Here is a 15,475-nt window from a genome sequence, read left to right as displayed (position 1 = left end):
ATACTGGGGTGGATGTTTAGATGCCTATGAATACATTGGTAGCTGGAATTTATTCAACAGACTGCACAGTTTGCATTATCATATTATATCGTATATCATTACTCTGGTATCGTTGGTATCGTTGTATAAATATTCAGACATCCACCCTTCCACATCCAAGCACCATAGATTATCGGTGAACACTCTTCAGATAAGCAGATCAAACCTGCCTCAGCTACAAGCAGCAGCTTAATCCTCCCGCTTGGCATTCGGAAATGCCTCCTCTAGCGCCTCAGCTTCCTGCGGCGTTACGGCATCATCGAGGATTTCATGGGCCATTTCAACCGTATCGTCGTCAATCCCTGCTTCTAGCACTAGGCCTTCGCTGAACGCTAATCGTGTCATGACCACCAGAAACTTTTGCTTCCCGCCAGGAACGCGGGACAGCTTGGGCTGCAGATCTGCCTGCTCGTGATGGCGCTGTATTACGCTATAGACGAGACACATGAGCCCGTTTACCAAGGCCGCGTGGAGGTCCTTCTCCGGTGGTTGTGTATAAAGAGCCTCCAACTCATCATGCATAACCCGGATTAATCGCGCCAGTGCGGTGGGATGGGATGCGATGACCATGCTGCCGTGCGTGCTGTCCGGTATACGGGGATTGAAAGCCACGCTGGTAAGGAAGGCTAATGCTTCTTGTCGCATGCCGCAGACCTCATCTGGACTGTACGGCTCCTGTCCCTCGTCGAGCAGCGGTGGCTCGCTTAGCAGGTTGGCGACGCGATCAACGATGTAATTCTCAATGGTGAGCTGAAACTGCTCGGTATCTTGGACGGGACCGAAAGAATCAGCGCGAATGCTGGCCGAAAGTAAGCTCAGCATCAGCGTTATGTCGTCAATGCGCTGCGAGCAGTTCAGCATTGTCAGCACAAAGTCGTAGCGCACATGTCGCCACAGCTCGATCACATCCTGTTCTACGTGCATCCGAATGCATGCCATGTCATACAGCAGGCCAAGAACCTTGGTCGAGTCGACCAGCGGTTCCAATTCGGATAAGGGAGTCTTCCGTGCCTGACCTAAGTTTTGTCGGGAGACAGGAGAGGCCTTAAACCGGGGAATTGCGTTGACTTCCGCGGATACTTGCAGAACCGGCACTAGGTGTGCGTACAAGTCACGATCAAATGCTTGTAGGTCTTCCAGTATGAGGTAGTGCATGATGGAAATGAACATCGGGATAGGTTGAAAGAACTTTTCTGTCAAAGCACGAGACCACAACGATATGATCGCCCGCGCGTATTCTACCATGTAATTCCCAAGGTTCAGCTTCTCAGTCTCCTCCAAAAGGATGGTGGAAAGCATGCGCTGTGGCTCTGACGGGAATGCCAATCCAGCCATGACCTCGATATCTGGCTTCTCATCCGGGTGTGTTCTGTGATTCATGAGGCGTTTTATTATTCTGGGGTCCACGATGTTAGGTACTGCGCCTATCTGAGCTTTATCCGGCACGGCATCTAGCATTGCATCGTCCGACAGATCCTCGGCCAAATCGGCTGCCACTGGCTCCACTTGCGGACTTAACTGCAAGGGTGTCGTGATATCCTGGCTGTGCTTTCTCTTCCTTTTTCCCGGTACGAGTGGAGTGGTTCGCCTGGAACGTGCTGACTTGCTGGGAGAAACGGCGAGAATTTCATCATCGTCGAAGCCGTCGCGGAATGGTAGCACCTTCGACTTCTTTGGAGTCACCGGTGGTGCCTTTTCCTCTGCTCGACCTTTTGCCTTGAGCTGATTGGCGCGCATGGCCTCCTCTGCTAGATCTTGCCTCAGAAAGGCGTTTTCTGTGGCGAACATCTTGCCCTCCGCACGAGCCGCCGCAACCTCCTCCTCATGTTTCGCTATCTCGTCCGCCATTGCCTTTCGCAGAGCTGTCAGTTGGCGGTCATAATCGGCGATGAGTTTGGCCTGGTTGGCCCGGATGATGGAGATCTCGCCGGCTTTCGTTGCAGCCATTGATTTGGCTGCAGCCAGCTCCTCGGCCATTTGTTTTTGTCGCGCGCTCTCTAAAGCTAGCTATCGAGATGATGATTAGGTCACATTAACTCACGGATGGTGGTTTTGCATAGATACTTTTTCACTTAGCTCAGCATAGGCTCTGTGTAGGTCCTGAAAATGAGAGGCGCCATCTTCTTCGACCTCCATGGGGTCCAGTAGATCGCCATAATCATCCTCTGCCACGGCCGTCGCAGCAGCAGCATTTGGCTGATGCTGAGCTGGAGCAAAAGTCGCCGCCCGATCCAGTGCAGCATTTGACTGAATTGGGACCCCATTGTCCAAAACCTCGGCGTCCAGCTCCCCTATGTCCCACACATCATATTCGTTACTCAACCCGGTGTGCAAGGCAGGAGGAGGTTGTAAGGAAACGTTGGAGACGAATGCATTATCAGAAAATGCCCCACGGTTCTGGTCCGAATAGGGTCGCGACGATTTCTTTACGTCAGAGACCGAGTATTGTGGTTGTTGTTGTTGGGCAGGGTTTGGGGCCTGAGTTGCGCGATAAGCGTTCTGCTCCAATTGGAACAAGGTACCGGGAGGGATGTCGTCGAAGCCATCATCGGAGAAGAAATCATCGTCGTTATCTTCCATGCCCTGGAATGGACGATCGCCATGAACGGAGAGGGTGGAGATTAATTGAAAAAAAGAGAGCGCTAGTTGGTTGGGTTATTGGGGGGGGAAGGATGAATGTTGAGTAAATGAAAGTGAAGGAAGGAAAGAAATGCGGGATGCGGAAAAGTTGACGTCGTGTTGGGGGAAGAGAGAGAAATCCAGATGGAAACTCTCAAAGTTGGTTTGTTGCTTGCCAGTTGCTGCCTCACGGGATCTCATTCTCTTCCCTCTTCAACAACTTCTCTCTCTCCTTCTCACTCCGACCAACCCGCACCTTTTCCCACCGTCGAATTTCTCCCTTGGTGACATCCTGAATTGACCCGGATCCACAGCAGTTCGCATAGTCTCCAAGACCCTCAACTCTTTTCTCCTCCTGGGGATCTGATCTACTACTCACTTTAGTAGCCCACCGCTCGTGCTCCATCCCGCTGTTCCCCCCGGTCGCTATTATTTCACATGAATTTTCGCTAGACGACGATCATTGCTCCTTCGCCTGCTCCGTCTCGTCTCCCTTTTTTTTCCTAACCAAACTCGATTGTCTCCTGCGCTCGCGCGTCTCGCCTGGTCGGTCAAATTCCGAAGCTTGATTACTCTCCCCGCAGCCATACGACTCGAGAAGCCGCCGTGCTCCGTCGCTCTCCCCTGCTCCCCTGTACATAACTTTTCGTCATGTCCAAATCGCGTCGGAACGTCAGGTTCCCACGTCGGATGTCCAACTCCTCTGAAGGTCGCCGCTTGAGCATCTCGGATGCCAGCGATGTCCTCTCCGACCCCGGTAGCCCGGCCAAAGATGGCAGCATCACCGCGCCTGCCACTATTCCCGAGGAGGTGAGAGAGCTACTGCGAGCTTCCCGGAAACCCCCGTGAAGCTGTTTAAAACCTGTTAGACAAAAGCTGACATGACGTCCAGAAATCCGAGAAACCCCAGTTGTCCGATTACGAAAAGAAGAAACAGACCTTTATTACACGTACGATATGGACCTTCGTGATGATTTTCGGCTTCTTCGTGGCCATGTTTTCCGGCCACATTTACATCATCGGCATCGTTACCGCGGTCCAGATCATCTCGTTCAAGGAGGTTATCGCCATTGCCAACGTACCCAGTAAGGAGAAAAACCTGCGCTTCACCAAGTCGCTGAATTGGTACTTCCTGGCTACAACCATGTACTTCTTATACGGAGAGAGCGTCATCTACTACTTCAAGCATGTGCTTCTGGTGGACCGGGTGCTGCTGCCTCTGGCTACTCACCACCGCTTCATTAGCTTCACTCTTTATGTTATGGGTCAGCTTATTACTTCCCGCGTACATTCTCGCCTATTGTCTTGCTGACAGGTACTCCTAGGCTTCGTCTTCTTCGTCGCGTCCCTGCAGAAAGGACAGTACCGGTTCCAGTTCACCCAGTTCGCGTGGACGCATATGGCGCTCTACCTGATCGTCGTTCAGGCCCACTTTGTCATGAACAACATCCTCGAGGGCATGATCTGGTTCTTCCTTCCCGCCTCTCTCGTCATCACGAACGATATCTTTGCCTACGTCTGCGGTATCACCTTTGGTCGCACCCAGCTTATCCAGCTGTCCCCCAAGAAGACAGTCGAAGGCTTCCTTGGCGCGTGGATTTGCACCATCATCTTCGGCTACTTCATGACCAACATCCTGATGCGCTACAAGTACTTCATCTGCCCCGTCAATGATCTGGGTGCCAACGTCTTGACGGGTCTTCAATGCTCGCCCAACCCGGCCTTCGTGCCTCAGCCCTACCATGTCCCGGAGTGGACCGGCATGCACAAGACCTTCCATATCGAGCCCATCCAGTTCCACATTCTGATTTTCGCCACCTTTGCTTCCCTCATTGCTCCCTTTGGCGGCTTCTTCGCTTCCGGTCTTAAGCGTACTTTCAAGATCAAGGACTTTGGCGAGTCGATCCCGGGTCACGGTGGCATCACTGACCGCATGGACTGCCAATTCATCATGGGCTTCTTCTCGTACATGTACTACCACAGCTTCATCGCGGTGTTCAAGGCGAGCGTCGGAGATGTAATTGAAGCTGCCATCAACGGTCTGACGGTCGAGGAGCAGCTCGAGGTTGTCCGGGGCTTGAGCAAGTACCTGTACAACCAGGGTACTGTCTCTGAAACAGTAAGTCAGCCTTATGCCAGGTCTGCGTTCTGAATCATAACTAATTCATTTCCCCTACTTGCAGATCCTTGATTGTATCAACACCGAGCTCCGCCGTTAGAGCGGAAGCATGATGAATCGACCCACCCTTGATCCGACGGATCTCCGTGACGAAAATCCTATCCTTCTCTTTCTCTCTCTATAGTTGCTGTTGAGGGTAAAAAATGAGCTATGTCCCATCTATACACCTTTCTAATCACGTCTTCTAGTCTCCCGGGATGCTCTCTCACTCGTGAGGACGGCACCGGGAAGCTCTTTCTTTTGGAAATGTGCAGCACCCTGCATGCATGCATGTATTTGTCACGCTTTCGCTACTTATATTTACTATTCCTTGCTCTTGCATTGGGGGTTGTTGTTCATTGGTGTATACATGTTTTTTTCAAAAGGGCGATAAAGGGGGGAAGCAGGAATCAGGCATAGGTGAAAACAAATGGAGGGTGTGGGTTGGAATGCAGCAGGGAAGCGCGGATACGAAATACTGAACCCTGCAACATGACTTTGACATGACACATACTATGGTAGTTATAGTCATCTTACCATTTTTTATTCCTGTCCTCCATCTCTCTCTCTCTCATTCGATTTCCTTTCCGAATACTGTATTCTTCTCCTGATATGCTCTATTTTTGTGATACGAAATGAGGACTGTAATAATGTAAGAAACAGGACAATACCGCAGGAAATTGTGTAGACGACAACCTTTTCTATTGTGTCACTGTCACGCTATATCTCTGTTATAATCTCAACTTCTACCCCCGGTTACTGATACGCACGCCTCAGCTACTCAGACTGCACTTGCACTACATAACACTTATACTACTAACGTACCACATATAACAATAGAAGTTTGATCGTATAGATAGATAGTAATTAATATACATTGCATCCAGTATATTGCCCACATTGTCAAAGTTTATCTATGCGATGCGTTATTAGAGCACTTTTATATAGGTGTAGTCATCTTCTCATGGACTGATTCCATCCTCCTCGTGACCCTCCGTCATCAATTCCAATGAACCCCAAGGATCAACCAGGAACTTGAATGGTCTGTCTGGGTGTCTCCCGTACTCAATAAGTCGGCACGTGGCGCACGAAAAAAACCCACCAGTGGGCTCGCTCACCAGGAGTCACATTCCGGCCTTGTCGCTCTTGAAGATATCTGTCCGAGGGCCATCCATCACTCGATCCACGATTGAGCAGAGCGCGGACGTGCTCGCTCTCCTGGGTGAGATCCATTGGGTAACGACCATGCTCGGTGATTCACCCCGCCTGCTCAGACGAGACTGGCCTCTATGCAGGATGCATTGCGTTAGTAACACATGCAGAGCGATGCACGTTCCTTGCAGCTGGAACGCAACCCAATATTCATCATCTGATATATGAAAAATCGAGAGAGAGAGTGTGTTTCTGAAACAATTCACTCCTCAACCTCGTACTCTTCCATCTCGACTTTAAAGTACGCCGCTACGTGGGATTTCTCGGCATCAGCGCACTCCGGATCCAGCATAAAGCGCACGGCGCCGTCGCGGCCTTTCTCAGTCGCTCTGGGACGGTCCCCGTTTGCGGCGACGGGAGTGAGAGGGTGCAGTTTAGCGGTGGCGTCTTTCGCGGCTTTGTCGCCGTTCGTGGCCTTGCTTTCGCGAGGTTCCGGAACCCAGTTCGTGTACCGGGGTAGTTTCTGAGACTCGGCTTCGGTGTTCAGTGGAATGCGGACGGTGAGGAAGCGATCCGCTGGGAAATGGGGACCGACGGTGGTGTGTCCGCGGTTGTGGGTGTAGAGTTCTAGGAGGTCGAAGAGGGTTTCTTTCAATTTGGTTAGCCTTGAGAATTTCAGTGCAGGGAACGCGGGCTCGGTCATACCCATTACTTCCTCGCGGCTCGTCTTCCAATTCGCATAGTCAACGCCTTGCTCCACGGCCTCGATGCGCTGGTCAAGTAACCGCCCCGCCAGTTCCAAACAGGTGAAGGCCATGGTGGAGGTCGTTTGCTTGATGGGCGCGTACGTGCGATAAAGGTCCTGCGAGATGCGATACGCCAGGTTCGAGACCTCCGATTGCGACGTCAGCCCATACTGCCGGGCGAGCTTGATGAGCGTCTTTTGCGGATGACGGGTCCGGAAGTCGAAGCCGGATGCCTCTAGCATCAGTCTCTCCAGGCCGATGATGCCTCTGGCGTGTGCTTCGAAGACCTGCCTTTATTAGCATGCACTTCATGAGAGAGAGGTCAGAAGTACCAGCATACCGGATTATCAGGAGCCATGTGCTCCTGCGGCGGCAGTTTGAGATTATACGCAGCGCAGACAATCTCCCGGGACCGCTTCAACGTGTCCTCGATCTTGCAGGCAGTGAAGAGCGCAGCTGCAGCGGCGTCCTGGATCAAAGTCAACAATACGTTCAGTGATACAACATGGGACATGAAGTGGGATGTACCATATAATTATACTCGTTGTCAGGATGAACGAGTCGGAACTTGTGGTAGTACACCACAGCCGTGTTGAAAGTGCGGATCGGGCTAACTACCTGGTTAGCTATTTGGAGCAGTAGAGAATCCGGTGCATGGGCACCTACAGGTAGAGCACACGGCGGACGTTATCGATCCAGGTCACGCCTTGCAAGCGAAGGGATTCTTCGCGCAGCGGATTGACTCCCATCGCAGCAATACATCGCTGAATGGTCTGCTCGAAGATGTACGGCTTGGCTACCTGGATGAAGGACGGGTGGATGGGCGGCGGGTCGGGAATGGCAGCATCCGGGGAGGATGCTTCATCCTTCTTGTCGGGAGCCATGCTGGGGATATTGATATATGAGCGATGGCTGGACAGGGAAACTCTGGTTGGGATGGAATTGATGGGATGCTTCTTGATGCTGATGGAGCCGACGACGGCCATTGGCCGGCTGGTCATGTGACGGGCGCATTTTCAAAGAAGAATTACAATACATAAATTACGATATTTGGTATGGTATGATGACTAACCGGTGTAGTTGCATAACAGTGAACATCTCGACATTATTGTAATTCAAACAAACTGCTCTCATTCTAGCAGACATCAGTAGTGGGGACTAATTACTAGCCATGGTTACAATCTGAAGATTCTAGCTTAGCGACCCACTTAGCTTTTCTGCTCGCTAAGGAATAGTATTGAAGTATCGCTGCTTACTATCAATACCCTATCCTATCTGTTTGAACCCAATATTGTATGGCTAGCGCGGGTGAATCTGGTTCCCATGTCTGAAGAAGATTTGATAGAACTAATTGATTTATTTGTGAGATGTAGGCTGGACCAACTGAGTACCTGGAACCTTTAGTCATTTCCCTCTAGAAGCTCAAATGAGTAGTACCAGACTATATAGTCGGTATATAGGTTGTTGAGACTATACTTGGTTCCAAAGTACAACGTGATAGTATGGATATCTCGTCTCATCTACCCATGTAATCATTGATCATCAATCATGGAACCCCCTTCCCCTCTCTCGTCGCCCTGGCCAACCAACTCTGCGCCTTATCATCCGCATACCTTTTATAGATGGGCAGATAATGGACCGCCTCACTCGTCGTCTCCTTCGAACTCCTCCGTCCCTCCACAGCCTCCAACCACTTCCTCCACTTTCCCCAAACCTCTTCATCCTCCCCTCCCTCCCCAGGCTTCGGAATACCTAATCCGCCCTTGAACTCATCAAACACCCAAAGCCGGAACGCCCACGGCGCGAGCACCAGATCCGGGAGCGACACCTCCGAGCCCCAGAAATACGGGCCCGTGGAGTCGATCTCCTTAGCCCATTCCTTCAAGGTGGAGAGGAATTCCTGACGGGCTTGGTTCAGACCCTCGATTCCGCGCGTCGAGGGCTGGTACTGCAGGAAGCGATGCAGGGTGGGGATGATGCGCGAGGTGACGTAGTCAATCCAGATACGGGACCGTGCGCGCTGGTAGGGGTCCGAGGGGAGCAGGGGCCGGTGGTTGGGGTATGCTTCTTCGAGGTATTCGAGGATGACGGTGGATTCGTAGAGAGGCTTGGAGGTGTTGGTTGAGGGGTCGGGCACGGAGATAGTGGGGACGAGGCCTCGTGGGTTGAGGGCGAGGAAGGAGGGTTCTTTGTGGTAGGGGTTTATCTCAATGTACTGGTAGGGAATTTGCTTTTCTTCGAGAACAAGCCAAACACGTTGGACTGAAAATTGATTAGTTGATTACGAATGCGATAGTGAGAATGAATGAGAGTTGTGAGGTATACCGAAGCTGCAAAGGCATTAGTAGAAGTCCCGAAATGGTGTACTTTGGTGGGGGGACTTACGGACAGAACCAGCCGGCATACAGCTTCAACGGCTGCTCGGCTTGGTGTCGGTCGACTAGTGCTTTAGCTGCACCGGTAGCTGCGGGGTGAACGTCTGCGTCGGGGACGGGCATTGTGAGATGGATGTGGAATTGACGATGGGATGATCCGGTGGGCGGCAGGGGCTGTTTATTTATACTCAAGGGATGGTGTCATGGGCTTATTAATTGATGGCATCACAACCCCGCATGCGGTAAGGGTCAGATATGCTTACAGTGAAGTAGTTGATAATGGTAATCTACTAAAGATAAGAGTAGAGAATAGCTCAATTGTGATACCAGCATGAATGTCGCCATTAACGAGTAGAGAACAATCAACGTAGATGGCATCTCAAGGCATTCTAGAAACGAGCTCACTAGCAGCTACTCCATCCGGGTCAAACATTAATCCCCATATTTCCTCAGCAACTTCTGCATAATAGATACAGCGCCCGATCGGTACCCGGCTCCAAAGATCGCATGGTGGTTCAGATGATGGTATCTGTGTTTGGTTAGCTTCTTTCTCGCGGTTCTAGACCAAAAGCCAGGAGGATAACTCACAGCTCGTACAATCGCACACGGTCCTCATATTCCTCCACTGGCTCGGTTTTCGGCACAATCTTGTGATAAGCTGTGAAGAAAGCCGATCCAAACCCGCCAAACATTCTCATTATCCCCAGTTCATACTCGCTGTGTGCGTAGCATGCCGACGGATCGTAGACCACATCGCCGACCTCCTCGTCATCCTTGCGACCGCTACCTACAATATGACCGCGATCTGCATTTCCACTCCACAAATCCCCATGGACAACGACAGGTATAATGCCCTGTCCATTCCCGTCCCTGTCGTAGCCTAAGTGTCCGTCCCGCAGCAACGCAGGGACCACTGTCCGCGCCGTCCGCTCCACCAGATCCCGCAAGCCAGCATCACGACCATTCCGAGTTTCCGATGACTCGAGGATGGTGAGCAGCCGCTCATTGGCATAGAAGTCCGCCCACGAGTCGCAGAAGCGGTTGGGCTGCTTGGTGTCCCCGCAGAAGGTCGGAACAGGGAATCCGAATCGACGTCGTCCCGTTGCAGGGTCGGGGGGCGCTGGTGTCGAATGTAATTTGCCTAATCGCTGGGCTAATGTATCTCCTCGACCTCGACGGCCACCTCCTCCTAATTCCAAAAACTCAGTCACTAGGAAGAAGCTTGTCCCAGCGCTTTCCTCCAGTGGGCCCCAGGCGAGTGCTCGGGGACAGAAACCGGGCACGGACGTCGCGATCGCATTGAGTGATTCGTACTCCCCACGGAACATCTCCTCTGCAGCCTCGCCATTTGGAGAGGTCTTGACAAAGTAGCGACGTTCTTCCTCCCCTGAGCCATCGGAGCGGGGAACTGTAGCTCGTATTGCACCAGTGTTTGTGAAGCCCGACCCCAGACCGGCGGTGGACAGGCTGGCTTTGGCGGGGTCAGGGATGGAGAGGGCACGCAGCAGCGTGGCAGGCACGGGGGCCATCGTCTCAATCAACACACACGCGACTGAAGATGGAACAAGGGTCAAAGTCAGGAACAGAGAGGAGAACAAAGAGGGGGACCACGGAAAAGAAGGGGAAACCAGGACGAAAACAAACAGCAGCGAAGATTGGCCGGAAACGATTTCAGCGGCAGGCCTTCCGATGACGTCGCTCGGACCTTATCTTATCGATAAGATAACCCGCTGTGGATGCCTGAGGTTGAGGGTTGCTCATTTTCACTGTGGATGATGGGAGGATAAATTGTCATAGGAAAGAAGAGGGCCCAAAGCGCCACGAGCAGAATTCACACAGTAGGAATGGATGAGTCTCCTGGTGCAGGTCAAGCACCGTCTACGTGAGTAAACCAACGCTTTGTACACAACGACCCCTCGAACGCCTCCCAGAGTGTCTGGGTTTCCACTTGTCCAGTCCAAATAGTCCGCAGAATCCAGGCACCCGAATGCATGGCTAGCCTAACATGAATAATCCTTTTTTCTTCACTATGTGTGCGTCAAGTGATTGACCAGATCCTGGGCTGTCCGTGTCCGTTCCCGCACGTCCAGATCGGGATCATCCCCAAGACTGGACAGCCGATCTATGACTCCCATCGCTCGTAGCCGGAACGCCCGTTCTCGACACCCTTCCTCCTCACTCGCATCATCCTTGTATGTCAGGTTAATCACCACCCACACACAATTGGTGCGGACTTCACGATGGGTATGATTGAAATACCCCATTAAGTAGCGTAGCAAGTCCCGATGTGATACCAAAAGCTGGCGGTGCCACGGAAGGCCCGCAGCGAGATGGATCATGACAAAGGTAACTGACACCAGGATTTCTGTAGGAACACTCAGAGGCCGGTGCGCTGACGACTCCCCCCGGTGGGGAAGTTGGATCGACCGGGGCCGGAGCTTATCCGCCAACGCATCCAAAATCAAGTCCTGTCCTATCACCTTGAACAAATGATCAATCATCTCGGCTGCGCCTGGCCCGCAGATGATATTGCGCAACAGGTCGAAGGTCTGTTCTTGTACTGCAATATCATCCTGCCGGGCCTGGGTTGTCTGGTCGAGATTACCGTGCAATGCCAACTTGCGCCGTCTCGTGGCATCCGGAAGGAACATATCCAGGCTCATCTTGGACGGGGGCATTGTGTCTGCCATCTTCATGTCCTCATCTTGCCCAGCGGCGTTATCAACCGGGTTGAGCAGGTCCACCTGCTCCCCTGCTGAGTTGGCTCGACCCATCCCCACGTTGGAACCGTTGTCCATCTCCTCATCCATCCCTCGTTTGGCCAATGCGTTGGTCGGATCTTGGGTGATAATCTGCCGGATATAGGCGGGGCTCAACCCATCAATAATTCTCACCTTAACGTCGTTGGTGGAATTATATGCTACATGCTTCAACGCCCAGAGCGACTCAATGCGAAGCTTGGTGTTCGGAGAGTGTGCATGCTCACAAAGGGTGGGGAGAACGTCGGCGGTAATAATGGCCTAGACCTGTTAGTGCATTCTCTTATGTGGCAGAAGGATGACAGAACTAACCTCTTTCATTGGACTGAAATCCAAGGCTAGGTTACATATCACCTGTGTCGCAGCGATTTGCACCTCAATATTGGGGTGCTTGATCAAGACAAAGAGAGGCGTCGCCACCCCGGCATCGATCATACTCGTCCTCAGAACACTGACAGAGCGCGTCAGCATCCGCGCGGCACCGCAAGCAGCTAACAGGGTTGAAGTCGGGTTGCCATGCGAAGCGGTATTCTTAGGACCTGACGGGTCCGCCGATTGGTCGTCCGAACACGGCTTCAGTGAGTCGATAATGTACGGTACCACGCCGTTCTCACAGACAGCCTTGCGATACTCGTCCTTGAAAGGGACTAGAGCTGCTAGTGCCTTGAGAATATTCTCCCGGTATCGCATGATATGGCAGTGAACAGGAGAAAAGCCCAGAGAACCCAGGCGGCGCTCTGCGGGCAATGTGTCGGGGGGACTGTCGATACTTTCTTCAGCATCGGCATGCCACATGGGACGAGTGACATCCTGGACTGGATTGTATGTTTCTTTGAGCAGTTGAGAGAGTCGTTTGATGGCATTGCCATCGACTGCATGCCTTTGCAGCTCGAAATCATCGATGACTAGGGTAGCCAGCACAAACGGGGCCTCTTCACGAAGACGTTCAGTCGAAGGGATCAAGCCTCCGTATTGTACTCCATCGTCGCCGTTCATTTCGTAGTCCTTATCAAGCATCCGAATCAAGATCGGTATCAGCAGGTAGCACAGCATAGAGACCCGGCGCTTCTTAGTTAGGCCCAAGCGAAAAAGGACGGTCACAAGACGAGCCGCCATCAACCGAACCATACCACCTTCCGCACGGACAATATACAGGAGCCACGGGATGATGGGATTTTCCTCGTCTTCAGAGGTTGGAGGATCGTAAGCGGACATCGGCGTAGAATACGATTGGCTGTGTCGGCGGTGCGTGGTACCCTGATGGCCTAAAGGCGGAAAGTTGGGAGTGTTCGCCGGTGACTTGCTCTGCGACAAGGGAACCGATGGCAAAAGGTGCTCCAAGGGACTTGCGCCTGCATGGCGGGGAACGGCGGAACCAGAAAAGTAAGTTGAGCCCCATGGTCCCTTCTTGATGTCTGTCGGAGCAAACTCGGGGAGCTGCCTGGGAAACACAGTAAGTATACCAGGGGATGAGAGAAAGTGCTCTGCGCGCCACTTGGAATGCTCGATTATGACCGTGACAGCGCGAAGAATTGGTGCCAGTTTAGCTCCTGCTGGTGCAGGGGCTGGCAGAGAACCGAGAGCACCTGTATCCTGCACATGTGCTTCCGCACCGGGGAGCACGAAGCCCTGGGCAACGATGAAAGAAGCCACCTTCACGGCCAAGGCGTCTAAAACCCCGCACTCCGCCAGGATGGCCTTATGAATTTCCTCCGTGCATAATTTACCAACCAGAGATGCAGTAAGTTCAATGGCCGCTTGATCGTGATGGCTTTCATACTCCTGGCCGAGGATACGGGCTAAGCAGCCAATGTGATCGTTGGAGAAGAGCAGATCGGCCAAGCGGGTGTCCTTGGACGATAGCTGTTGACTCTGGAGCGGCAGTCGATCCGCCACGTTGTTGAGGGTTCGGAGAATCGGCAGAACGAAGAATGAGGGACACCCCGGCGCAGAGAGGATGGACAGAAGGGCCGGGAGAACACCGCTGGCGAAAATGGGGGAAAGGAAGGCCGCACCGCCTGCTCGATCATCAGTTCCCGTGCCGAGATAAGAGTACGTGTAAAGTACCCGATTGACCAGAGCGTGAATTTATATACCTTGTGCTAAACTCCCCAAAATAATGACTGCTTGAAGGCAGGCTTCATCTTCCTCCGATGTAGGATAGCGGAGCTTGGATCCCCCATTGAGCTCCGCGGAAGCTGTGCCTTTTCCGGGAGACTGCCGGGCGGCCAGGATATTGGCTAACACGGGAAGAATCCCCCATCGAACCCAGGACTCTTTGCGCTGGTCATGACCAATTGTCTCGTTCTTCAGACTTCGTAGGGCAGCTGCCTGGGCAGACAACGTTTCTGCATTCTGTAGTTGAAGTAGGAGTGGAGGGGCCGAGGCGCGAGTCATAGTGCGCAATCGCCGCCTCCCGCGGGAGGGATCTTGAATGGATTACGTCGGAGAATTTAGAGGGTCAAGCTGATCGCGTGGAAATTGTCGGTATGGAATAAAAGAGAGAATAAACTGGACAATGTATGGGGGGATAGGGAGGGTAAAAGATTCGAGGATGTGTTTGACCAGAGGGAAGGTTGCGTGCGTATCGCCAGCTGGCCGGAGGCGATGGTTAAGCAATTGTGAATTGTAATGGCGTTGCAACTGGAATGAGTGGTGAAAGTACCGGATTAGTACCACAAGGAAAGAAAATGAGATTCCGAGAAGGTCTAGCAAATATGACAGAGTAATAACAAACAGTACAGGCTATGTACGGAATGAAGCAGAGAGATAATAGATAGAAACGAGATCCGCGACCAAGGGATCTGGGGTTTGAGCTGGACTGGGGGAGATTGGGGGGAGCTTCTGGACGTTGACTTAGTGGTGATACTTTGGTCCTGCTGCCCGGGGGAGCCATTGCCTCTTACCGCTTTCGGCCGGAGCCGTCAGGTGATGTCACCTGATGGTTGCGGTTGCGTAGTAAGCTGACAGTGCTGAGTCATCTATCGCCGGACACAGCAGGGCCATCATGTGATTCAGCCCTATCAGTATTGGCTGCAGTCTCAAGTCTCAAGAGGTAGTACTACTACTGTAGTAACCCATGTATCCCATGGTATTGGGGGGTCGTGCGCCGACTGCTGAACAAGGGATGCAATTAATTATGAACCGTAAGGAGACATGCATGATGAACTATGGCTTTCAATAATGGGGAAGAAGGGAAGCAATGGTGTCACTAAGTAGAAGCTGCTGCTTGGGGGTTTCGTGAAGAGTTGGAGAGGAGTTGGAGTAGTTGTTACTAGTGATAAACGGAAGTGCGGGCGATGGGGGTAGATTGGTACGCAGTATCGCATGATCTTAACAAGTGACCGGGAGATGGATGTAGAAGAAAGGGTCTCCCTGAAACTCGGAGGACAGGAGAGAAGCTTCTTGGGCTATAGACCAAAAGGGATGCAGCTCCTCGCCTCGTTTGCTCCCCTGGAATCGATAGATTGATAGGTCTGTGTCACCATCACCTGACGCCAAGTTACCATCTATACGGGACTACTAGTAGTAGTATACACACACACTGTAGTAAAATACAGAGCAGGCACTTCTGAGTAGCTCTACGCAGTGCTCCATATAGTATGTCATGTAAGATCTTCTGGGGAG

The 15,475-nt window shown here is 52.2% G+C and overlaps 6 protein-coding genes across 6 annotated transcripts; 1 reads left to right on the top strand and 5 right to left on the bottom strand.

The window, feature by feature from the left end:
- Positions 1-208: 208 nt before the first annotated feature.
- BO79DRAFT_207333 (putative DNA repair protein Rad26) lies at positions 209-2,767 on the bottom strand. The gene is made up of 2 exons (XM_025682153.1): positions 2,104-2,767; positions 209-2,046 (listed from the first exon to the last, which is right to left on the bottom strand). The coding sequence occupies exons 1-2, from the start codon at positions 2,617-2,619 to the stop codon at positions 229-231; spliced, it is 2,334 nt and encodes a 777-aa protein (XP_025543011.1). The 5' UTR covers positions 2,620-2,767; the 3' UTR covers positions 209-228.
- Positions 2,768-2,887: 120 nt separating this feature from the next.
- On the top strand, positions 2,888-5,368 carry cds1 (phosphatidate cytidylyltransferase). Its single transcript, XM_025680614.1, has 4 exons — positions 2,888-3,468; positions 3,551-3,923; positions 3,984-4,777; positions 4,842-5,368. The coding sequence occupies exons 1-4, from the start codon at positions 3,310-3,312 to the stop codon at positions 4,875-4,877; spliced, it is 1,362 nt and encodes a 453-aa protein (XP_025543010.1). The 5' UTR covers positions 2,888-3,309; the 3' UTR covers positions 4,878-5,368.
- A 771-nt stretch (positions 5,369-6,139) lies between these two features.
- Positions 6,140-7,715, bottom strand: BO79DRAFT_276905 (putative cyclin; the record flags this gene model as incomplete). The annotated part of the gene is made up of 5 exons (XM_025687785.1): positions 6,140-6,616; positions 6,674-7,001; positions 7,055-7,183; positions 7,243-7,324; positions 7,381-7,715. The coding sequence occupies 5 exons, from the start codon at positions 7,713-7,715 to the stop codon at positions 6,231-6,233; spliced, it is 1,260 nt and encodes a 419-aa protein (XP_025543009.1). The 3' UTR covers positions 6,140-6,230.
- A 361-nt stretch (positions 7,716-8,076) lies between these two features.
- Positions 8,077-9,222, bottom strand: BO79DRAFT_167024 (uncharacterized protein). The gene is made up of 3 exons (XM_025679353.1): positions 9,100-9,222; positions 9,062-9,065; positions 8,077-8,977 (listed from the first exon to the last, which is right to left on the bottom strand). Exons 1-3 carry the CDS (start codon positions 9,210-9,212, stop codon positions 8,261-8,263), a joined length of 834 nt encoding a protein of 277 aa, XP_025543008.1. The 5' UTR covers positions 9,213-9,222; the 3' UTR covers positions 8,077-8,260.
- A 299-nt stretch (positions 9,223-9,521) lies between these two features.
- On the bottom strand, positions 9,522-10,618 carry BO79DRAFT_139594 (putative fructosamine-3-kinase; the record flags this gene model as incomplete). Its single annotated transcript, XM_025678198.1, has 2 exons — positions 9,522-9,618; positions 9,678-10,618. 2 exons carry the CDS (start codon positions 10,616-10,618, stop codon positions 9,522-9,524), a joined length of 1,038 nt encoding a protein of 345 aa, XP_025543007.1.
- Positions 10,619-10,867: 249 nt separating this feature from the next.
- On the bottom strand, positions 10,868-14,400 carry BO79DRAFT_62416 (armadillo repeat protein). The gene is made up of 3 exons (XM_025689508.1): positions 13,945-14,400; positions 12,161-13,866; positions 10,868-12,109 (listed from the first exon to the last, which is right to left on the bottom strand). Exons 1-3 carry the CDS (start codon positions 14,243-14,245, stop codon positions 11,117-11,119), a joined length of 3,000 nt encoding a protein of 999 aa, XP_025543006.1. The 5' UTR covers positions 14,246-14,400; the 3' UTR covers positions 10,868-11,116.
- Between the last annotated feature and the right edge of the window lie 1,075 nt (positions 14,401-15,475).

The sequence above is a fragment of the Aspergillus costaricaensis genome (assembly GCF_003184835.1).
Source record: "Aspergillus costaricaensis CBS 115574 unplaced genomic scaffold BO79scaffold_5, whole genome shotgun sequence".
In the NCBI taxonomy this organism is placed as follows: domain Eukaryota; kingdom Fungi; phylum Ascomycota; class Eurotiomycetes; order Eurotiales; family Aspergillaceae; genus Aspergillus; species Aspergillus costaricensis.
Note: the sequence above shows the minus strand (reverse complement) of the source record. Positions and strands in the feature narration are given on the sequence as shown.